Source organism: Anarhichas minor, unplaced genomic scaffold (genome assembly GCF_050575085.1).
Source record: "Anarhichas minor isolate MPS153535 unplaced genomic scaffold, ASM5057508v1 ptg000010l, whole genome shotgun sequence".
In the NCBI taxonomy this organism is placed as follows: Eukaryota; Metazoa; Chordata; class Actinopteri; order Perciformes; family Anarhichadidae; genus Anarhichas; species Anarhichas minor.
In genome coordinates, this window is record NW_027466456.1 from 6,604,397 (window position 1) to 6,628,729 (window position 24,333).

Consider the following 24,333-nt stretch of genomic DNA (forward strand, 5'->3'; position numbering starts at 1 on the left):
GGGATGAGTTGTCGAGAGGAATAACACCAGAGCTCATCGGCCTCAGTCTGTCTGCAAATGTGTCTGTCTTCACACGGTGTCAGACTCCAGGGCGAGATGTTTAAAAACAGTAAATTGTTTTACCATTGTACGGCAAACTCAAACTTAATTTTAATCTTTGCATTTAAAAGTTAACCGGGAAGCTGTGTGCTGAGAAACTTGCATTAGCCTCGGGGTCATTCAGGGTTTCTGACACACATGGCCATCAATTTGAAAATAAAAGCTCTTTTGACATTAGTTAAGTGGTATTCCAGTGTAAAAAAATAACACTTTAAAGGCTCGAGGTAGATTTTGTGCTCCAAGCTATTGACCAGATTTAACACCGATTTGGTTATTTAAAAAAATACAGATTGAGGTCAAAATACAATGATTGGAAATGAAGTTACTACTCAGAGCCCCCTGTAACTCCAGGAAATGTAGAGCAAGGCCACACAGATTTGTGAACAAAGGCGGCAGAAAATTTGATTGATTTGTTCTGAAATTCCTTTGATGTAGGCGGTGAAAACAGTCAATAGTTTGACATTTTGAGAAACACCGTATTTGCCGTCTTGCAGAGAGTTACTGTATATGAGAAGATGGAGAGCTCTCCGTTTGATGTTGAGCTAGATTCGGTAGCCAGTTAGCCTAGCTTAGCACAAAGACATGGAAAAACAGCCAGACCAGCCCCCAGGAAGTTACAGCTTCCACATATTGCTCCCGGAAAGACGGCTAATCAGTCAGTGCTGAATACATTCGGTATTTTCCACATTGAAAAGTTATGACAAATGAAGAAACAGAAAGGTTTAGTGTGGTGTTAACTTGAGCCTTAAGTTTCCAACACGAGACTCATCTTGAACAGTATAGTTTGTTTCTTGGAGAAAAGATCACGAGGCAGTAAAAGACAAAAAAGACAACAAGAGGTTTGTGCTGATAGAATAAAAGTCTTGATTTATTTCTGTTTATCTATACATTAAACAGGTGTTCCTGAATGCAGCAAAGAGAAAACACAGAACAGGATGCTAAGCGTCAAAGATTTGCTCGCATAGCAGAGGTGTGGCCGGTTTAGCAAAGACATGTACACTCTCTATCGCATATACTTATAACATTTTCTGTAAATGTAGGGTTGCCTCTTGGGAGGCTGAAGTAGGGTGAGGGAGTGTTTACTGCGATAGTCTTGAAATTCTTTTCACATTATCACACCATCTGGAAAAAAACTCCATACAGTAATAACCCTGTCTTTCCCCAATGATCATTGCAATGCAGTTACAACTACAGACAGGTATGTACCCAAGCAGCCCTGTATAGCTCAGTTTAATTCAACTCCATGAGTATGAAGATGTAGGAATAGTTCAGTACGGATTTGTCATGTCGCCATTGTCCCCTTTGATTCATTCAGTCTCAAGGCTGTGCTGACACATTCAAAGGTTTGAACACTCTCCTCTTATCTCTCTCCCTGGTTGGCCCTCCACCCAACAGTGATGTGGTACCAGGTGATTACAACTCTGCATAGGAATTCAACTACACACAAAACTCCCTGGACCAGAGCAAAGCTAAAAAATTGAACCGTTGTGAAACAGTCCAATGAATGGCTTAATAAGAGCTTCCACTAAAACCAACTGCTGTGTGTTTGAACATACACCGATCACAGTACAGAGGAGTTCCCCAGCACATTACATGTTCACAGACGTGGTGAGAGTAAGAAAAACAACTAAACAAACAAGACATTTACATACCGACAGGTAGAGCAAACTACCCCAGAACAACACTGTGGCGCAGAAAAGATTCCATTGGCGTCACTGTACGGGGTAAAAGACAATATAATGCCCTTTTTGTATGATTATGCAAACTTAACAGTGCTTTATGTGACTTCGGCTCATCGTAAGTCAATCATAAAATGTTACACTAATTTCCTTTTTTTAAACAACAGAAATTACATTTGAATTGATTAAATATCAGTTAGGGACAAAGAGATACAACTGGGGAAGATTAAAGTGGTAACTCGATAAAATCAATTATTCCAAAACTGTCCATGAAGATTGTCTGTCTCATTTTTTTGTGTGTGACACATTTCATTTGAAACCAGACGGGGCGATAGTTTGTGCATTACCAAAATCACTTCTAATGGAGCTTATTTTTCCACCATAAATACAACTTCCAATGGAATCTGGCTTCTGTAAAATAAAACATCGACTCACACAGAAGATGGTTTTGCTGAGGACCTCTTCCACCGTAATATGCTGCTCAGTCCAGGCCATTTTCTGTTATGAGTCTGGCAACCAGTGAACAGTGGAATCCTTTAAATTTATCGGTCATCTGAGTGTGATCTAGTAATCGTGTCCGATGTTTAGTGAAACCTGATCTAACCAGTAAAAATACATATTTCTGAAAATACACTGCAACAATGTAATATTGGCAGACAACAGGTGCTAGAAGCAGATGCATCCATTGAAAATCAGCAAGTTCTGAGGTACTTGTGAAGCTCACAGCTGAGGATATAATCACTATCTACAATATTTGGATGGATAGCATATAGTTGATACAGTAATAGCAGGAGTTATCGGTTTGTTGAAACATTTTGGCTTAAAATTTGATTAGCTGAGGGAATAGTAGCGGTTGACACACCTGAATAAAACATAGCTGTATGAGGATAAAAACATAGAAAAACAGCACCATTTGAGGTCCGATAGACAGATCAGTTCTTGAACTGTTTGCTGGTAGCACCGTCAACCAGTACAAATCTCAGAATGCAATACAGAGACGCAACACAACCACTGACCAACTGCACGACATAGCAAAGAGCGAAGATATATATTCAGAGACGACCCCTCACGCAGATACCCCTTTGCAGCAGCATCTTTAAGCAGGTAATAGAACTGATTTCTCCTAAGAATGATATTGTGTACTGAGGTGTTTTACAAGTTTTATATGCTGTACATGTTGAGAGTAACCAGGTATACCTTTTCCTATAGATTTTTAGTTCTTTTTTTAATATACACACATAGTTTACAGTCACTGACAAACAAACACCAGAGTAACAATGAGGTAGGACGGTGAAGTCAGATGAAGTAGAACCGGTTTGTGGATTGTATACAAAGTTACTGATACCTTAAGAAAAATATAGGCCCAACAATGTGTTCTTCCCATTTTTTTTTGACATTGTATCTGAGGCTCAAACCGTAATATGTTTTGTGAACACTTAGTTGTGAAGACTAGATGGAGCCATTTATCTTGTTCCAACACGGTGAAGTTAGAACTGATCGCTTTCCCCCGAATCAAACTGTCAAAAAGAAACATAAAGCTCCCAGACTTCTGACGCTTTGACAGGTGTTCACAACGTAAGCCAAAACAGGACAGGATTTGCTATTATCTCGACAGATGTGCATCTTTAAATCCAGTCCATAGAAACAACAGGAGAGTAAGAAACTAGAGGTGGCACAGGTAGAGGATCACAGAGCCGGCGAGGTTACATTTCCTCCCCGGCACTACTTGAGAGTGACAAGAGTACTGGAAGGTCTGGTGTTATGTCACAAAACTAGCCGTTATCATCCACTGATGGCTCTGACAGGTTATGTCCTGGTGTATGTTACTAATATGCTGCAAAAACCCAAACTGCTCTTCTGCGAGTGACTTGGTACATAGTCGAGAGATTGGCCTTTCCATTACAGATTAAGCCAAATCTGGGTTCAAAACATACAGTTCTTCCATACAGCTTTCATCCACCAAAGATGGTTTTAGTTAAAGGATTAGGCTTAATCGCGCTCCAGGAAACCAGCATTTGAAAAGAAGTTTCAGATGATGTAATAACTCTATTAATGCTCCATCTTAAAGCATTATTTAACCACACCCCTTTTTGGCATCAAACAACAAAGAAACAAACACAACACGACAAAGTGTCAGAATTTCAGCATGGTTGCTTTGCACAGCAGAAATATTTTCTCTCTTTTAAACCGCATGTATTTTAAATACATGCTAGCACACGAACACCTCACATGTTGCTTTGTACAGGGATAAACAAACTGAAAAAGGACGTTTTTTAGGAACCAAAAAATATAAAATAATAATATGTCACCATATTGGCGTCTTAAGATTCACTCGGCTCTATTACCTTGGCATGGGCCATCTTTTGTGCAAACCTCGCTGATTCCTCACTCAGCATCCCCCTTCTTCAGCTTGATCTCATCATTCAATACTTTGGCTTACAATTACCATTCTTTTGTAAAAAATACACAATTATCTCTATACAAGTCATTTCTATGCACAACCAGCATCTTCACACATTAAGTTAAAGCACATATTCCAGTCATTTTGCACATTTCATAGGTAAATATCTTGAGATCGAAGAATCATGTTTTGGGCCATTTCACCATCGTGTGACTTGTGAAACACACCTCGACTAAATCAAATACTCTAGAAGTATTAGTAGTACTACCTCTGAGTAGTAGTTGGGGGTATTAAATCTATTAAGCTTGTTTTGAAACATTGGTATGTCAGGGGCATATCTGACATAAATGATGTCCTAGAACTCATTCTTGCCATAGAAAACAATAAACCCAAATGTTCTAAGGTGCTTCATGATAATACAATGATTGTTAACTTTTATCTATATAGACATTTAAAAAAAAGAAAGAAAAAAAGGACAAATACCACATACATTTCTTTAAGATCGAAGAAATTGCCCAGAAGTTTAAAGTGCATTCAATGTAAATGTTTTTTGTTGATAACTAACTACTGCATCTCAATTGAGCACAATGTTTTTAACGATGCAAATGATCATTTTACTGCGGTAGATCACTAGAAAGTAGATCCTAAGTGAGGCTCGTTAAATAGCGAATGTTGTGAATGAAGCTGAATGTATTAAGGGAAGCCTAGTCTCACTTTGGCTAAAGGGAGATATTCTTTCATTTGTTAGTAGATTGTATTGATCTACATTTGGATACAACATCAAGCTTAAAGCCAACAGTTCATATGACAAACATGTAAGTGTAAAAAGAAACAAGAAATTGTCAGGTGACATGGAATTACAACATCAATTAGATGAACCAAAACTTGATCAGACCCTTTAACATGACGAGAAACTGTTTGGTTGAAAAAATAAAAAAAGGATGTTTTATGTACACTAAAATATCTCCAGAACATAAAGTAGCTTAACAAAAGGCTGATCTGAACTTTTTGAAATAACGAAAAAAAAACAAGACAGACAAAATGATACAGACAGAAATAAACCAACCGACAAACGAGAATCAAGAGTATGAAGAGGAGAGAGGCTTGATGGGCAGTTCTGCAGCAGATTCACAGTTAGCCACAGCTAGGTCACAGTTGAGATTTCAATCTGCAGCATTTAGTTCCAGCCTGCAGACAGCCACACAAACCATTTTGGATCAAAACAATAAAACAACAGAAGAGAAAACAAAAACAAAAAAAACACAAGAAAAAGAGGACATTTTCAAAGTTCTGATGGCATAGCATAGCTCAGAGGAAACTGTCACTGGAGCGACCTTACTTTGTTCCCCAGTGGCGTGGCTTAAAAAAAAAGCGGGGTTTATTATGGGGTTCAGCAGGCCCGGATGACTTCAAACAGCACAATAGTGTTTCAGACAGCTTTACCCACAGCTAACACTGCTTCCACATGCAAGATGACCTCAACCGTGCAGAGAATGTGCCCCGATTCTCTTCCTCGCATTGTCTGGCGCAGCGCGGCATCTCTTAAATACAAGACGGAGGGCAGGAAGTAGCCCGGCTCAGATCAACTCATTGGGTGTGAATCACGCAGAACATATAGTACCAAGCCACCTCTCACATTCTCGCAGCAAAGTGCAGGTGAAGCGTCATCGCTTCTGCTTACTATACATATACAATCACAGCTTACTAGAAAAACCCAGGGGCATACCAGCTCCTGGTGATTGCCAAATCCATTTAAGGCCTTTCTAGGCATCTACATGCCTGTACCACTAAAAACGCATTAAAACAGTCAAATTGTCTGAAAGTGACTTGTTTGATTAAGAGTAACACAAACGCTCACAACTGAAAGGTCAACATAAATAAAAAAAAATAAAAAATGGCACTCTATCGCCTCTACATTAGAGTTCCCATTACTTCCCATTTCACCTCTGTTAGCTTTGGTCTTTTTAATGAAACAGTTGAGATTGACCTTACGTTAAGGGCGCGCACACACTTCTAACTAATCTCTCGAAGCAACAGAATCTCTGCTGCAAAATGCAATATGGCTATCACCAATCAAGACTTGTGCATTTGAGACCTTGTCGTCTCATCTTATGCAGCAAGTACCAGAGCTGTTGTTGGGTCGTCACCAAAATATCAAACTGTTCACACGTCTAAGATCTAATGCGAGCTAGCATCATTATCTTTATACTATACTTTATCTAGGGAAATAACCTCTTACTTTTTAAAAGTTTAAGGACTCAAAACTATGTTCTGACACAGAACAATAAATCAATTTCTTCACAATTACATCATATCCTTTCTTTGACACAAATGCACACACGTCAGTAAACCATGTCTCTGTACCAATTCCACTGTAAAGCTTATAAAAACACTCATATCAAACTAGTTCACACTAGTTCACACTAGTTCACCGGTGGGTAAAGCTGTCTGTCAGCCAATGGGAGAACTGGGCACTGAGGAAGGTGATGGTAGCTCTGCAGGGAGCTGGGAGGGGGTCTATTTGTTTAACCAATCCAATGTATCAAAGAATCTCTTGAAACAGTGACAAACATCCCCCAACCACCCATATCTAGTCCCCTCAATATCCTGCCGACCATGGGGAGGGGAGGGGAGGGGAGGGGGGGTAGAAGGCGCTGGCGTGACAACAGTTGATTACTACATGCCATCGTAGGTGAAGTTCTCCATCTTCACTGTCTGTCTGATGAGCAACTTGGATTCCCGCCGCTCCTCGTTCTTGATGGACTTGTTGATGTCCATTATCTTTTCACAAATGTATTTGTTCACTTTGGACAATCTCTGCGTAATCTCCGCACTGTCGGCTGTCTCTTGAGACACTCTGTCGTAGAGACACTCTGCGGAAGGAGCCAGTGTGAGCAGTCAGACTACATCAGATTCAAAATGGCTGATCTTATCTTTGTCTAGATTCTAATGAATATAATTCAATGATCATGTCACAGTCAATGTCACAGTCTTGATTTAACAAGTTTAATTAAGTTATCTTACCTCTGACAATTTTCAGTTTGCTGGGCGACAGCGGAGGTTTGGGCAACGCGTCTTTCTTCTTTTTGGTGGCCACTCCAGTGACGCTGCGGTTCTTGAGGGTTTCTGTGCCCCAGATCATTACAGCCAGGTTCTTTGTGAACTTGGAGTCTCCCTGGGTCCGCTGCAGCTGGTGCCACTTCTCCTCCTCCACCCAGATTCCTCCACCGAGGTGCACCTGCAGAGAGGACAGAGTGCACCACATTTTAACATGTGCATCTACAGTCTCTTGTATGTGTTGTCATCTGCACAGTGCCAGAGTGTCTAATGCATTGTGGCTTTTATCGGTTCAGTTTAAAACAGAGCTAGCGCGTGAGCACCATGCTCTACTCTACGGGACGGTGTCATCTACTCGTCACCTACCTAAAAAGAGCTTTACTAAAGGTCTTCAATAAAATAAATGTCCAAAATAATAAAGAAACAAACCTTTGTCACATAGAAAAATGAAAGTGGACAGAACATGAATCTTGTCCCCGATGATTCATGTTGCTTCAGGAGCAGCAGACTTCAGAGCAGTTGTTACAGTGTCATTGTTTATAGATCACCTTTGGAGTAGGGATGGCAAACTCATCAAATCGTATTGATGTTTAAATGTTTACGCAACAAGAGAGGCCATGGTCGGTGAAGGAGACAAAAGAACAGTTGGTACCTGGAATAAAAATAACTTCTTGTCATATTTGCTTGATCCGTCTCTTTACTCACAACGTTTTAAACAAACGGTCGCCTCTCTGTCTCGTCTCACACACACCTGAAACCCCGCCCGAAGCTGCCTGGTAGCTGCCAGTAGCTCCTCACAGGAGGCTGATTGGTCCACGCTCTAGCTTACCGGTCACAAAAGCATTACTAGAAGCCTGACAAGATTTTGGTGCGATATGTGATGCAGCATCTCTCGCGTTATCTCGTAACATCGCGAGAATCGACTGTAGCTTTACTCTATTTGGTACCATACTTGGAGGCATGTGATTTTATTGGAAAACAACACATTTGCCGTGTATTGTTAAAATCAGTAATATATATTTTCCTGCGACGTCAACGCTGACCACCGACTTGCCTGATACATTTGTGTTAGCGTGCTGTGGGGTTCGAATTCAGTTTCCCCAATCTTCAACGCGACATGTCGGTGTAAAACCTAAATGAATGAGGTAGATCACAGCGTGCCGTGACGGGACACATCTTGGCCGGCTCCCATTGAGACCGAATTACAAATCCCAAGAAGCACCACTTTCACCAACCAGGATACATAAATAAGCTCAGGCCACTGGGCTGCGTGTAGCCTGGATTACCTCCACTATGAACTTAGCCCGTAGCTCTCTACACACTTCCACTGGACGTTGCATAAGCCTGCGCCAAACACTCCAAGCCGATTGCCAGGCGAGGCAGACTGCCCTGGGTTTCTAGGTGAGCTAAATTAGCAGGGGGCATATGTGACTCTCCCGCCTCTCCTCTCTTATCACTGGTAAGTCTTTAGGCTAGCATCCAAAAGGCTTTTCCCTGTGCAGCTAATGTGCTTTAGGCCCCTGGCCAGCAGACAAGCTTTTTACTGCCCTTAAGTTGGTCAAGATTGTTTTCATCCTCCCTCCCATTGCTCTCGTTTATCTCTCTCCCTCCATCCATCCATCCATCTCTCCTCCTTCTTTTGTACCCCCCCCCCCCCCCCCCCCCCCCCCCCCCCCCCACTAGGGCTAACCTGTCAGTCACTTTAAATTCCTCTCGTGCAAATAATTAATACGGGGTCCCTGATGTGGGAGACTTCTAATTTGCAAGTGTTCTTCACGCTTGAAGTGGCTGCAGGCCCCAGAGCTTGTACTACCAATTCCCCCCCCTGTCATGAGAGACAAGACGCTGGTTGAGTTACAGCAGTAGGGGGGGGGGGGGGGGGGGGGGGGGGGGGGGAGGGGGAGTTAAGAACCCTAACAGGCTAATAAACACTGATGATGCTGGCTGGGCTTGCAGGAACAATAATAATCTCCTCAACCTTGTTTACCTGCTAGGGTAGGGCAGGTAGGGGGGGGGAAGGACTGATCAACTATGACGGCGTGTTCCCAGGTCCATGGGTGTTAAGAGGAAATACAGCATTTCCTAGAGAATCAGGCTACTTCCCACAGTCACCCCCAGGCAGAGAGCCAGGGATGCAGGAGAAGGGACTGAAGGATTCAGGATTACTGGGATAATCTTTAAGTAAAGGTTGAAAGTCCCTATCTGTACTGTAACATTTGACTATATCAATTACAGCTTTATTCAAATATATAAGTGAAGAGGTGGACACAGAAAGGAAACATTCTAAATCGATCACTATTGAAATTAGAAACCTGTTTTACTGCTGACTGACTCAACATTACAAACTAGCTTCTAACAGCCCGTCAGACTTATTTGTTGTATGTTGGACAATGTTAAATGTCTGTCCATCAGTTGTTGAGCGATGGCATCTTTCAGTCAGAACCCTTTTGTTTACATTTGGATGAGTGATTTTGCATTCAAGAAATAAATGTCAAAATACAAGAAAAAAAATAGAGATGATGGAAATGAAAACCAGATGTGGAACATCACAGACACAACAGCACATGGAAGGTTGGGATCAGATAACTAGGCATGTGAAGAGACAAGACAGCCACAGGTAATCAGGAAACGCTAACTAAACCAGAAACCATCCACCAGCCGCGACGACAACTAGTGCCATGTGCGTAAAGTGGGCCTTTGCTCGACCTCTACCCATCTTCAAACTTGCCCTTTTTATTGATCTTAACTACACACCTGTAAAGTGCACGGTTGTGATGCTATTGCAATGTCAAAATCTGTCCACAGACAGACAGATACTACTACAGTAGGTGTCTCCAGGACCACATTTTGCCATTATGACACACACACACACACACACACACACACACAGACTCACGAGGTGAAAACAATAACAAGCCACATGCCGTTGTGGCTGGTAAGCGAGTCCAGTGAGACTTACCTTCCCATCGTTGCAGGTGTATACTGTTCTGGGGGAGGGGGAGTAGCTGGAACTGGTGTTGGCTTCTTCTCTGCACGTCTCCTGGGCCTCAACAATGGGTTCAACCACTTCAGCCTTGATTGTCTGAGTGCCGTTGTCATGCATAGGCTCTACAGACACAGAGGAAACATTTAACATTGTGGAGACACCAGCAACAAATCTACGTCTGTCAGCACTTCAAGATGAGGTTGGGTCAAACGCCGTTCATCAACTGCAAGTAAAGTTGTAGAGTCGAGGGTGACACTAACATCAGAACAGAGGTCTAGTAGCATGTGACAGAGTTTCCTGGTCTTTACCACTGGTACAGCGTTTGCTTCCCGCCTTGAGTGAGCTTGCTTGTGCCTTGTGACAGGCGGTTATTTTAGCCCAATAACTAAGCTGGCTTGGTGGCTGACCATGCTGAGCTCCAATGTAGCTGATGAGTTTTAATATCCGTCAGTGCACTCCATCCCCTGCCCAGCAGCACCCCAGGGTGCTCTAATCTTTAGCCTGTCCATTAGATGGTCCCGCCAGGCGCCCCTGTCCAGATCTACATGGGAGCTGAACACCAGCCTCTGGCAAAGCTCGAGTTTGGACACTGCTGCACAATGCAACGACACCACTGTTAATCACACTTAAAGTGCCTTTTCTCAACTTCCTGTATTGGACTCACTACTTTACCATTGCTGGATAATAATGGCATTGTTGTATTATGTGTGTCTTTTTAACTATAACACCTATCTGTTATTTTTTTAAATAACTGCCACTTTCATCTTCATATATATATATATATAGATATATATATATATATATATATATATATATATATAGTATAGTCACTCTCATCATAAGTCCACTCTGACAACCTAAAAAGCAAGCCATACTAAAGCACCCTAACTCAAAGTTGATCTACTTTAGTTCTATTTATAACTTTGTTGGTGTATCTTGATTTCAGAAGAATAAACTGATTTTTAACAGCAGTCCTACATGCTCATGTACATCTAGACTAAAAAGACAAAGTCTAAAGCTGAATTTTAATTATACGACTATATATGTACTCATTTTTCAATATCACAATTCTTGAAATGACTGAAGGTCAAATGTTACTAGTAAACTTTGTGGCATACACGGCAGTATTTTGCGTGTTAGGGTGTGCATGCTCCTTGTCTCTCACCGCTGCCCAGTCGCATGAGAAGTACGTCTTGCAACCTCCTGTTGAAGTCCCTCAGTTCTTTGACTTCTGTCAGCAAGCTGCCATATTCCTTCAGCTTCTTGGCCTGCTGCACCAACTGCCTGCGGGTTCTCTCCAGCTCCTGCTGCAGCCTCCTCATCTCCTCCTCCTGTTGCCTGTAGCTATGCACCAGCTCCTCGTACAGGACTCTAGGAACCACTGCTGGAACTACCCCAGACACACAATCCGCGTCCACCTCCAAATGCTGTTGTTGTTGTTGCTGCTGCTGGTGATGATGATGCTGATGCTCTGCCTCCATATCTTCATCTTCGTCGTCTGCATCCTCTCCCTCCTCAGCCAGCCGGTCCTCGTCCAGGTCCTCTTCGCCCTCCACACAGGAGCTGGCTGCATTTCTCTCCAGGCGAGCCACTACTGCTGCCAGGCTCTTGGAGGAGTTGGAAAGTGGGCGTCCATGGTCCTGAGACAGGGCCTGAAGAAAGCAATAACTGTCAATTTTGGGGACAAATAGGCCAGTGAAATGAAATTTGACTTGTAATAACTAGAAAGGTTAACATATGAACACAATTTTTCACAGAATTTCCCAAATCTCTTTGCGGCATCAGTGACAAAGTGCACTTCATATGTGACAAATAGTGGTTCTATTCAACAATTTGAAGGCCAAACAGAGAGCAGAATCACACATCAATCTAAAGAGGACATGACAGACTGCAAACACTTTGTGTGGACTGTGCAGATCTCAATAGGAACTGGGAGAAGAGGAGTCACTGAGTCCTTTGATGAGCCGCTCAGAGGATTTGTCTGTGAAAGGGCAGCTGTCCAGAGTGCTGAATTTGTGTTAATCCAGCATATGGTAAAAATAGCGTGGGGGATTTTGGGTGTCAGCCAAGTTTATGGAAATGGACATTGTATCATCAATAGATATATTTAAATATCAGACTATTTCTGTGTAGGGATCAACATGATACATGTCACACATGCGTCCACACTTACAATGCTTTTTTTTCTATGGGCAAAAATATTTAGGGTCCTTACTGACACCACAAAATATTGTCAATACAAGAAATTTAAGTGGGATACTTTGTAATTTTGTGACTTGTTATTGATCATTGCACCCACAAACATGGCTGATTATATTTACTTATTTTAGATAATAAACTTGTATTTCTATCAATAGATAAGCCTAATGTCAGCAGGAACAAGGGGCAGTGTGACTCAATGTCATGATACTGGTACCATTGTACAAACTCCAAAATAACACAACTACCATCTAATCTAGGTGAGCCTACCTTTTTATGCCTGAGTGGCATTCTCTCCTCTCCAAAATTGTTTTCGATAGAGTTTCCTGAATTCCTGATGGACATCTTGGGAATTTTCATCTTCTTTTGCATTATACTGTCTTCAAATTCCTCTACTGTATCTGTGAAGTGCAGAAATAGAAGCAGGAAGAAACTCATACAAGTTTCCAAAAAGTTGGATGGATGTTCATGAAACGTTAAAGTACCTGCAGAATTATTTCATCCATTTGTCCAACTCGAGCTGAGGGCGTTTTGTCTCTCCATTCTGCTAGATCAAACTAACTTTAGCACTCTTACAATAACATATTTACAGGGTGTTGCGATACAAAACGTCCTGGCTACAAAGCGCTTCAAGATAACTGCTGCTGTGAAGGTGTTAGTCAGATCGGACCGCAGCCCAGACAGCTCAGATTCGGGGATTAGTGAGGTAGCTAAAGATCGGGGCATAGAAAACGTCCGTGAGCAAACGTCACCGTAGCTGGAGCTAGCGTTGAGCAAATCGTTTCACTTCAGCACATGATGCGCCGTCATGAAACAGCCATGACGTTGACATGTTACTGACAGACGTTGTCCCCATTAATATCTGAGACGATGACTGCAGCACCGCATCCTCTCTGTGGCACAAACCAACAGATAAGCCCAGCTAACAAGCTAACCGCAACCCACCGAAGCTCTAATCCTAGCGGCTCGCCTACACTTACAAACCTCTACAAAAATCGATAATGGGTCAACCGCGGACTGTCACATGTGTGTATCATGCACTGACAGCTCTGCGTCTGCACGCAGCTAACGAGCGCGTCAGTGCTAACATGCTAACGCGGAACGAACACTCGTCAAGCTAGCAAGCAGTTAGCTCCGTGTTGTAAACAACCGTTGTGACTGGCTAACGTTGCATGCCACGTATTTAGCGAAACAAGCAGCACTGCTCTGTCGAAACAAGAGAGACAACTCTTGGAAAACGATCACACCGAGTGTAAAAATCTGTAAAGCATTGACGACAAGGTAATGACTATCTCCCAAACTTATCTTAGCATATCTGACTAGCTTATCTAGCTAGCCGAGGACGTTGTTGTCGCTATCAGTGTCAGATTCCAGCTGATCACGTCTTGACAGATCGGACAAAACGACTTGCTTTGACACCTTGACACGTTTCGCGCACATCAACGTTACTCGGTCAGACAGAGGAAAAACATCTTTAAAAAATAGAAACGCGGATGTGTTAAGAGGGCAACTTACCTGCAAGGGCAAGGATCTGTGCTTCGCACGGCTGGCCTGCGCTGCCATTCTCTTCAGTTCTGTGAACCAGATACACCTTCTGATTATCAAAATCTGTTTTGTGCAGAGGTCTGAAATCTTCGACATTTAAAACGGGCAACGCGTAGCACATATCGTCTTCAAAGAATCTAACAAAAGCATACATTATTTTACTTCTCTTTGGTCCTGCACTTTGGATATGGTTGACAGTTTTTCCTCACAAAGTATTAAAAAAATATATATACACATAGGGGGGTTGGGGATGGTGTCTGCGCTCGGCTAGTCTTGCCTGGTCCACATCACCAGGGTTGATCATCAAGGCATAAGTAATAGACGTGACAGTAACTTTGTTGTTCAGAGATGCTCAGATACAGAAGTATTCAACTGTTTTCATATATCTGTGTCATAAACATTTGAACAACAATCCTCCCTTGCACCTGTAGTGTGAATATAATATTTAAAACACTTTATATTTCTATCTATATTTGCAAAGAACAAGATTTGCAAAATACCAACTTTAACATATGATATTTCAAGTATTGTTTCAGGTGATTCAGCAGGATATTTCAGACGTCCAGGGTCATTACCTTTCTCAAATTAGACACCGATTACCTCTCATCTCGTAAGAAAACAGTTTCAGGGAGCTGCAGTGAGAAAAGCCACCAAGATGATTACCTGCCTGGTCAGATTTCATTGGTCTCTGTGCGCTTTCATGTGTTTCCTGGTGTACTCGTTTCATCTGCTCCTTGACTCACAACAGAAAGATTTAAGGCCGGCTGACAGAAATGAACTCTTTGTTATTGTTAGACAGCCAGGTGGTTATAAACACAGGATGGATTTCTCTCAGTTGTTACTCTAATGGAGAGCACCACAGTCGATAAATGACACTAACAATTTCGTTCTGCTTCGGCTGCTGTAATTGAAAAGTAACTGATGCAGAACTATACGGAGCATTTTTTCTTCTCTGATATTTCGTTTCATAGTTTCAGGCATTTAGTTAGTTATGATTAGGCCTGTTTCAAATGCCAGCTTCCCCGAGATGTTTGTTCACTGTGCTGTATGACCGGTTCCAGAGTCTGTTAGATGTATACAAGAGAATTTAAAAAACAAACACAAAGTGATCACAGTAACTCCCAGAACAGTATAACAGTCATTTTATGTCAGTTATTGGAGCAGTATTTTGGGCTGTTTTGTTTGTTACATCTTCCAAGCGATGCTTTTGATTTGGGAGACTAGTTCGCTTCATTTTTCTGTGAAGAAACATTACGTTGAACTATCTAAATGTAACATTCATATAAATTTACAGAAGCAACATTTTGCAACATGTTTTATAAATGGTATGAGTTGAGTTTTTAAGGCTGTGCCATGGTCATTTCCTAAACATCTTTGCACTGACACTTTGACAGAGCCCCACAAACGATAACAGGAAGGAGAGTGATGGACAAGAGATTTGAGCAGCTTCTCAACAAGTCTAACTAACAAAGGATTACTGCTAATCTAAGCTTCTGTTCGATGGCTCTCCTGTGCTCACGGCTGGGCTTGTCAACGTAAGGCTGCTCGGTTTTTGGAGCTTTCTGTCTTTGAAGTGGCCAGTGTTTAAACCACGTTTAAACACTGTTCAAATCAGCTCAAATCAAAAACTCCTTAAGTTTTATGTAGGTGCACCAAAGAGTGGAGTCTGCCTGGAGACACAATAAAAGTTGAGCTCAACTAATTTGATTTTTTTTAAATATTACAGACATTTCTGAATGTGAGAATGTACCCCACCCCCCCTCTGAACATTTTGTAAACTCACCGCAGTCCGTTATTTCCATTTAATTATCACCTGTATTTACAGTGCTCCGATGAACGCACTGTTTTGTGTAATATATAGAATGTGTACAATTTCATATATGAACTGTCATTTGTCACTGCAGCGTCTATGCCCGTATACATACAACATGGTAGTATCATATTTTCTTGATTATCTCTCACTCTCTCTCACAAATACACACCGTTAAAGGACTATAAACATGTAACTAGAGAAGAGTTGGTGCCACTTTCCGTTGAGTAAGAAATTACCTTTCCACATCCAAAACGCTATTAATTCCAAACACTTTGAATATCAGTTAAATGCTGTGTGTCCATTGTTGTTTGTTGACTTTTAATTTATAAATCCAATCAGCTCTTTTTTTAAGTAGTTACTCAAGCATACAAAATCAACCCTGAGTTGTTCTAAACTATTGGCATGCTGATGAGCTGAAGATACAGTGATTGATTCAAATTGAAGGAATAACTGCAGATTTTATTTCAGCTATGTTTTGTCTCTATGGGGCCAGTTGATCGGGTAAAGAGAAGAGTCAGGACAGAAGCCAGACATCATGTCCTGCCTATTAGCTCCACACTGCCAGGCTCATCTATCTTTATTGGTCATCCATTAGCTTGTATTAAAGGGAGACACGGGATAATAGCAGTAATGATGCTGATGATGGAATTAGACTGCGGGTACACACGTCATCATTACAGTGTTGCGCCTGGAATCATAAAGAGTTCCCACCGACAAACGGACAGACGGACGACCGGATTCAATAAACGACCCCTTTATTCCTCAGATAAGTGCGACGGACAATTATAGTGAGAGAAGGAGAACAAGACGACATCTTGCAATTCACATGCTTGGGGGTGTGTACGTCGCCTTAACGGCACGTAGACAGTCCATCTACAGGCAGCACCTGCGCCAATCTGCAGGATGGACAGATGCTGGTACAGGTGTGTGCGTGATGATGGCTGGCAGGGAGCGGGCGCCAGCCTGAGCAGCATCACACAGACAACAGACCCAGCAAAATGACGATGCCAGGCATTAGACAGCTGGGACGGAGGGATCATTAAGGCAACTTTCTGGAAAGATGCTCCAAGATCAGGAAAGCACCGAGCAAAATGAAGATATGGGTGTCTGGTTCCAAGACGACGGATTCAGAGGAGCGTGAACGTCTTTTATGGGCAACGTGCCACCACGATCAATCACAAGTGTTTACAGTCCGGGGTAAAAGCGCTTTCCTATTTTGGTTGGAGGCACGTCACCAGTCGTTCTCTTATTAAGCCTCTTAATTAGCTCCGCATGCATTACTAATCAACCATGAAGAAGGCATTCACCAATTTAAAAAGTGATAGCCCATGAAATGAACAGCACAGTCTCATACAAGCACATCAGCTACTAATGCCGCAGGGCCTGAAAACAGACCTTTGACTGAAAGAGAGAGACGGAAAGAAGAACATGGAGCACACACACACACACACACACACACACACACACACACACACACACAGAGGCAAACCTTATTGTGACTAAATCCCTCATTAAGTTTTTAGAGTGGTATCAGCACCGGCCCTGCCACCATGCTGTGTATACTCAGTGATCCACCCACGAGACATTGATCTTCTTCATAAGGAACATAATGGCCACCAGAGAAATACTGATCATATTTCAGCACCAGTCAATTCAGTTCATTAGGGCCGCTCTACCTCCAACTGCGGCCCTGTATTGATCTTGCCCCTGTCACCAGACTGTTATTCTCCGCTAACTAGATAGGGAACTCGCAAAACTGTAATTTATACAGTGGCAACAGCAAGTCCAACAATAGATACGGGGAACAAACAAGCAAAAATACATAAAAGACCAAATATTGCCCCATCTGTGTCGGAGCAGCGCGGAGCGTCCGCCTCTGCGCCCCTTTTTAAGTCGGCATCAAATGTCACACACGACACAAGGAATCCTAAAAGTATCAAAGCTGTCCCTGGGTTTCAGAGACATTTTTTTATGGCTCTAATACCTTTTCCACCGTCTCGTCCTCTAATCTCCACTTATCTGGCAGCCAGGTGAGCTGCTGCACATGGCTGGTGGGCAAGCTTTGGTCTGTGGGAATACAGCTCATCCTAATGGTATTTCTCCCCCCTTTTCCTCCTCTTCCCTTTGCTTCTCGTCCCCGTTTCCTCCAGGGTGGCTGTCAGAGAGAGACGGAGGCAGCCAGAGAACTTCTCATTGCTGCTGTAGCTGACAGCGGGGAGCCACTGGGATTGTTCGAGCGACCACGGCCGCCCGTCATGCGGAGGGGCAGCCAGGCTCACAGGTGCACAGCATCTGACAGATAATAGCAGATAAAACCCAGGCCGCCCAGCAGCTCGCTCCCCGCTACGGGATGGGGGGACCCATGGTGGTGGGGTGATGGATCAGATGGGGGGGGACAGACCCACCTCACACACACACTAGTCAAGGACAAAGAAGGTCACAGATCTCAAAAAATCCTCCACAGAATCCTTCCTGCAGCTCACTGTAAGATTGGTTCTGAGCTTAATACGTTACCACAGAGTGCGCTGCTGCGTCTGAAAGAAGCCCATCAAAACTCAGCAGTCATCTTATTCCATTGTGCGCTGCTCTTTTATTAATCTTGTTTTAATTTCTATTGAAAGAGCTGCAAGTCCCCAACGTACAATAACGTCTGTTCATGCCACAGAGCTTTTTTCTTCCCTTGTACCCTCGTTCTATTTCATGTTTTTAATCGTATCCAAATTTTCATCTTCGCGAGCAATATCTAAACTCTCCGGTGAGCGAAACGCAAACACATTTTTATCCGTTTGAGCTAAAATAATGCTGACCCAAACCTATTCAAATCTGTGGTAAATCCTGTGTGATGTGAGAAACACAGTCTAGCTCTCTGTCAATGCTGGAGACACATTTAGTTCTGTGGCGCAGAAAACAGTCAAGACAAATCTGGCAATCAGGTGCAGCATGGCCTGAGACACATCGCCTGACAACACTCCACACCTCTGTTGTCACTGAGCTGCCGCCTCTGAGAGACAAGTACACAGAATTTTAAGGAGCAACTTTTCCTGTTCCATGAATAAAGGGAATACATCTGCAGAGGTTTGACAATATTTTTCATTACCTATGAATCCATAATTATCCTCCAGGGCTGAAGACCATACTCTGTTTTGGACAAATATTTCTCAATCTAATATAACTTCGAAAATGTGCACTGTTGGAAACATTAGCAATTCATTAAATATTTCTGTTGAATGTCTGCTCTAACTGGCTTGCTGACTGTGATTGCCCTGTGGAAATCTGTATCACTCCTTGGTCTCCAATAGAAGTCAGTGCAAAGTCACACACACGCACACACACATGCACACAGACACACACACACACACACACACACACACACACACACACACACACACACACACACACACACACACACACACACACACACACACACACACACACACACACACACAGCACAGCAGGGTGGCTTAATGACTTCACTGAATTTAATGGACTTGGGTTCAAGCGTCTGCTGTGTTGAACTTTCCTGCAGAAAGACCGAGGCTGCTGTTCTATATGAACCTGACGGCTGATCCGCGAGTGAAAGCAGGGCAATTAAAAGTAGAATTTCCCTACGGAAATCAATAATGTATAAAATTTGTATTTATACATACAGTCCTCTACATACACAGTCGGTGGGCATACATGCTCCACACGTAGATCTGACAGAAGGACCGAGGCACAGACTGAGGAAAGGCTGATAACGACCTTGACCGTGGCAGCAGTGAGTATCTCCTGGCAACGTACACCTGCATGCGCAGAATATTTTCATATTTCATAGACGGGTTATCATATTAACAATTCATCGTAGCGGTAAAGCCCTAGTATTAGTAACAGGTATAGCCCCGATGCTCCAATATTTAGCATCCTGCATGCCCAGAAGCAAAGAGAATGCAATAAGTTGTGAATAACATAGTGGTTGTTTAGAAAGACCACACACACACACACACACACACACACATTCCAAAAACTCAATCCACCAGCCATAACACAGAGACAGAGTGGCATCAACCTCTATTATCTAGTCCCTATGCTGCTAACACAAAAGGCTCCCTGGAACAAAAATCCAATCAGCCCTCTCTAGGAGGATTTGCTCCACAGCAGTGCTCAGCAACACTGGTGGCTCTGCTGGTGACAAAGAAATAATCTCAGAGCCCACAGCCTGTTTACTGCCTTCATCACATCGCCCTTTTAGAAAGCGGACAGACAGAGTCTGTGTTTCTCTGTTGTCATTTACTGTCCTCTGAGTTTAGCACTCTCTCTCTCTCCATCTCTCTCCCCTTTTCTGCATGCAACACTGTGTGTACAGTGCGTGAAATTACCGTATTTGCGACACAGGGAATATTTACTCTAAGCTTTAGCAATATATGCTTGACGTAAAAAACCCAACATTCAGGCATTTAGGCTGGAGAAAGGTTTTAAATAATTGTTTCGTGGCAAATATTTTGGTAATATTTTCAATATTGTGCTGACCCTTCCTTCTGGTCCCTATCTCTCACAGTCCTGCATTCTTCGTCTGGTGAATTATCACACTCGTTCTCCATTTATTAGCATGCTGCTGCTTATTTAGCTACGCTGCTGAGAAGCCTTTAACAAAATCAACTGGAAAATACTCAATATGAAGCGGCCAACGCACCCCTCTCCCTCCCCCCCCCCCCCCATCCTTCATCTCCTTCTTTGTTTGTTTTATGTGAGTTTTTTTTTAACCACATCAAAATGGAGGCAAAGTAATGAAGAGGAGGGAGATAAAATATGCAAATTCACGGAGAAAGGATATAATTAGGGCAATAATAGGAAGTGTTGTTTTCACAGCTGCTCATTTACACAAAAGCCTGCCTTTTTCATATAAATAATGTTCTTCTCTGTTTCTTCTCTCTCTTCTTCCCTTCCTCCCTCCCTCAAGGTGCAAAGTCTTGTGCTCCACTAAAAACAAATCTCTGCAGCTCCCCAGCCCGAAGCCAGTCAACCACTCAGTGATCGAGCCACCCAGAGATTTCTATCAGCTCAGGTACGTACCACATGCCTGGTTGGCGAGCAGGAGGCTGTACACAGGTTGTTTCAAACGTTTCTTGCCGGGGTCAACTCCCGAAAGCACCATGGGGTTAGGAATAATGTGCAAGAAGCTCATACTTACTTAAAGTATAATATATGATATTCAGAGCATTAATAAAGCATCAAACAACTATTTGCTATGTAAAGATATAGTGGAGTAACTCTCCATCTGTGTGTGTTGTAATCAGAGCTTCTCGGTGCTTTGTTCACATAGCCGGGCCGGCCATGTGGGGCTTTTAGTGCATGTTAGTGCATGCGTGCTGTTGTGGAAGATTTCTACGTTAATCGGGAGAAGAGAGTTTTTGTTCACAAATCAATAATAAAGTCTTAACAAGATTCAAGTTTGTCTTTGTCCGTTTATGCTCTTGCAAGAGGGAAGAAACCACAACAGCTACATATTGAGTAGACTGTGTGAATGCTTCGACGAAGTATCAGACACCACATCATTTTATGCATACAGAGGCCCCCTCCTCTAGATAAATCATACATAGGGGAGTACAGGTATTTTGACACAGGCTGTCTTGATCTGCTCATTATCTAGTTTCTGCCAGATGCGTTCAACTGGGAACCAGTTACGGTTTCAAGATAAGATGAGACTTTCACCTCCAAGTTCCTCATTACTGCATAGTTTTAACCACACGTAAGTTTCGGGTTCACAACACGGATACACAGAGTTCAATATATTTTGCCATTACAGTGCCCCGCTGGCTTGATCACAGCCGTTCGATGGTAAAATGAGGGCTTAATGAATGAGTGTACGTTTCAGTGCAACACAAAAGGGTCCGGCCGATAAAGATCGGCTGATGAAAGTCTGTACATTGGACAAGAAAGAAACTGGTACACACAAGGGGTTAACTTTCCTTTTTTTCTGCAAGAATAAGGAAAGAAAGATTAATGTTCTGACACAAACGTGTTTTCTTCAAAGTCAAATGGGAATGGTACCACCTCAAAGAGCTTAAATATTCTCCCTGTGTTTCATGAAGCAAGCATTAGAAGTGGGAGGGAAACTCTCAGCACTATGACAGAACTCCATGGGTACAATTTGCAAGAGGACCAAGAAAAAGACATGCTATTCAAAACAACAACAGCACCACAACAAAGACATAAACACATGATATATCACTATATTGTTTGGACGGCTGCCCAGAGACTTTCATCTGGAGAAATGGAAGCTATTAAATGGCTGAGAGAAGGCCAGGCTGGTGCATTGTGTAAATTAGAGCAAACTCTGTTGACCCCACGTTCACACTGCAGACAATTTACTTCAAAGTAATCCCCGTTTTCAGACACGTATTATGCAAATAGAAAAGGCGCTGTTAATGCTGGTACTTCCTGGAGAAAGCAAGGCTCATGGGAGTCCAACATTTAATTATTCCTGCACGTACAGAAAAACAAGCAAAATCATTTGTTTAATTTAAATATCTATCAGATATATTTTTTAATTTTTTTAGTCTGAGGTTGGTGCTTGTCTTGTTTTAGTCAACCATAATACGTTTGGGCAGATAACAAACTTGTTGCTGATGGCTAAGCTTTCTGCAATAACAGCCAAACTAATTTCCACGGCTCCCTGATTTCCAAATGGTGTGTTTGTTTCATTAACTGTTGCTCCTCCTGGCAATTTGAGCAACTGTAAGTGTCATCCTGGTAAAAAAAACTTAATTCCCATGTCTACTGTACTGGTGAAAGTGTGAAACAGATCAGACATCTCGCTGTATGCCAATCATCAGTTGAAGCCTAATGTAAGAAGATAAAGTATTAACTTGACGTCCACATCATGACTGTTCATCGAGACACAACACGTGAGGGATTCCTTCAGCACACTGCAGATTCCTTCAAATGAATGTCATCACTAACTACTAGGACTGGGTATATCAGCTACTGCGGTGTGTAAAGTAAATGCACTTGTGACAGTAAAGATACTGTACCAACCACCACCGCGTTGTCAGTTTGGTTGTAATGTGTTCTCTTGAAGACCATACAATTGAGCTGTGCTTTTATTGTTTGTGTATTCAATGTATCCGCTGGATACCCCACTGGACTCCTGAAAACCAAAAGATGTTTCCATTTCTTTAAAATATGCATTGGAATTTGAATTTAGCAACATGAACTGATGTTTTTCCTGCTTTGATTTTTTTTTTATACAGCCTGACTAGGGGGTTTTCAATGGAAAAACTAAGGCTGAAATAATTATGATTGTGACCATCAGCTCCATACTTAATACATTTGTTCATATTGTGCATATACTCATGCACTCACGTGCTAGATTTACATATTTCCACATGTAGAAAGAAAGATTCAGACATTTGATAGTGAGCAGCAAGCTGCGCAAAATGTGCCCTCTGCCCTCTAATGTACAGTGGTTTTGTGAGGAGAGCAGAGCAGGAAACACAAATACTGTCTAAAGAGAGGCTCTAATGAAGAGCAATTCTTTTCTGTTCTGACAGAAACAGCGGGGAAATCGAGATACAATAAGAAAGGTGATCGAGTGAAAGAGACCAAAGTGAGAGAAGAGATCTGAGAGCTGCCTATTATCTTCACGCCGCTTCATCGCTTTAGTTTAGACACACACACGCGCGCTGCACGCATCTGTGCACAAACCCAAAAGTGTGTTCACGAGTAACCACACACACACACACACACACACACACACACACACACACACACACACACACACACTTGCACACAGCCATTCTCTGAAATCTGCCCAGATCTCATGAATATGATTGACCTTTTTTTCCACTGTAATGCTGAGAGCGCATAAAGGGGAAAGGAGAAACTAAACAGAGGCAAGCAGAGTTAATTTAGAACAACACATTATTGGGTGCTGACTGCAGATATGGAAAAGGACAATCTAATCGATAAACCAAAGGAATGACAATGGCCTCTCCAATCAATGTCTGCACCCCATTTTCTCACTGTGAAAAGACAAAGCCTTCCATGCAGGTGTTTTTGTTGTTTTTGTTTTGTGCTGCCTGCACCTGTGTGTGTGTGTGTGTGTGTGTGTACATGCTCGTGTGCATATGTGTGTGTGTGTGTGTGTGTGTACCTGGCTGCTGCTGTGGTGGAACAGTTGCCAGGACTAATCATTATTTAGTTGTGGCGGGGCTGGAAAGGTCAGCAGTCTGAAATGTCAGGCTGTGTTCAACAGGAGCCAGATGCAGCCGTGCGCTGCTCAAGTGTCCAATTAAAGAGGGCCGAGTGAGGTTTGAGTGGGTCTGTGTGTGTGTGTGGGAGTGAGTGTGAATGTGTGTGTGTGTGAAATGTGAAAGAGGGAGCAAAGGGATGTCGTGCTCTTTTTGTTCCCCACTACGTGCGCGCATCAGAGCTTTATGTAAAGTACATATGCACTCGATTAGATGTGTGTGAACACATGTGTACGTGTGAATCATTTCTCAGGGCGGCTAATGAACGCCATTAGAGACAGAGGCCAACAGAGCAGCAGGGGCAGAATCCTCATCGAATCTCTTTC

The 24,333-nt window shown here is 42.6% G+C and overlaps 2 protein-coding genes and 1 long non-coding RNA gene across 5 annotated transcripts in view; 1 reads left to right on the top strand and 2 right to left on the bottom strand.

Annotated features, from left to right (window-relative positions):
• The window catches only part of agbl4 (AGBL carboxypeptidase 4), a 237,692-nt gene that overhangs the window by 48,549 nt on the left and 164,810 nt on the right, over nucleotides 1-24,333 (bottom strand). The gene's annotated exons all lie outside the window — the stretch shown is intronic.
• bend5 (BEN domain containing 5) lies at nucleotides 950-14,173 on the bottom strand. Of its 3 annotated transcripts, XM_076087890.1 has the most exons (7): nucleotides 13,937-13,991; nucleotides 12,907-12,965; nucleotides 12,692-12,822; nucleotides 11,388-11,874; nucleotides 10,196-10,344; nucleotides 7,204-7,417; nucleotides 950-7,052 (listed from the first exon to the last, which is right to left on the bottom strand). In XM_076087890.1, the coding sequence occupies exons 3-7, from the start codon at nucleotides 12,791-12,793 to the stop codon at nucleotides 6,856-6,858; spliced, it is 1,149 nt and encodes a 382-aa protein (XP_075944005.1). In that variant the 5' UTR covers nucleotides 12,794-12,822; nucleotides 12,907-12,965; nucleotides 13,937-13,991; the 3' UTR covers nucleotides 950-6,855. The 3 variants fall into 3 exon arrangements, with proteins under 3 accessions (XP_075944005.1, XP_075944003.1, XP_075944004.1); XM_076087888.1 differs by lacking the exon at nucleotides 12,907-12,965 and having other exon boundaries at nucleotides 13,937-14,173; XM_076087889.1 differs by lacking the exon at nucleotides 13,937-13,991 and having other exon boundaries at nucleotides 12,907-13,930.
• LOC142946530 (uncharacterized) lies at nucleotides 13,382-21,192 on the top strand. The gene is made up of 3 exons (XR_012953082.1): nucleotides 13,382-13,702; nucleotides 17,930-19,536; nucleotides 20,716-21,192. It is a non-coding gene; the product is annotated as an uncharacterized LOC142946530 (long non-coding RNA).

What these genes read in the sequence shown, in the direction of transcription:
- bend5 (XM_076087888.1), bottom strand. Translation starts at nt 14,120, where the DNA reads ATGTATGCTTTTGTTAGATTCTTTGAAGACGATATGTGCTACGCGTTG. An exon ending in TCTCATGCGACTGGGCAGCG is followed by an intron (nt 10,345 to 11,387) that starts GTGAGAGACAAG and finishes CTGTGTCTGTAG; the next exon opens with AGCCTATGCATGACAACGGC. An exon ending in CAAACTGAAAATTGTCAGAG is followed by an intron (nt 7,053 to 7,203) that starts GTAAGATAACTT and finishes CTCCTTCCGCAG; the next exon opens with AGTGTCTCTACGACAGAGTG.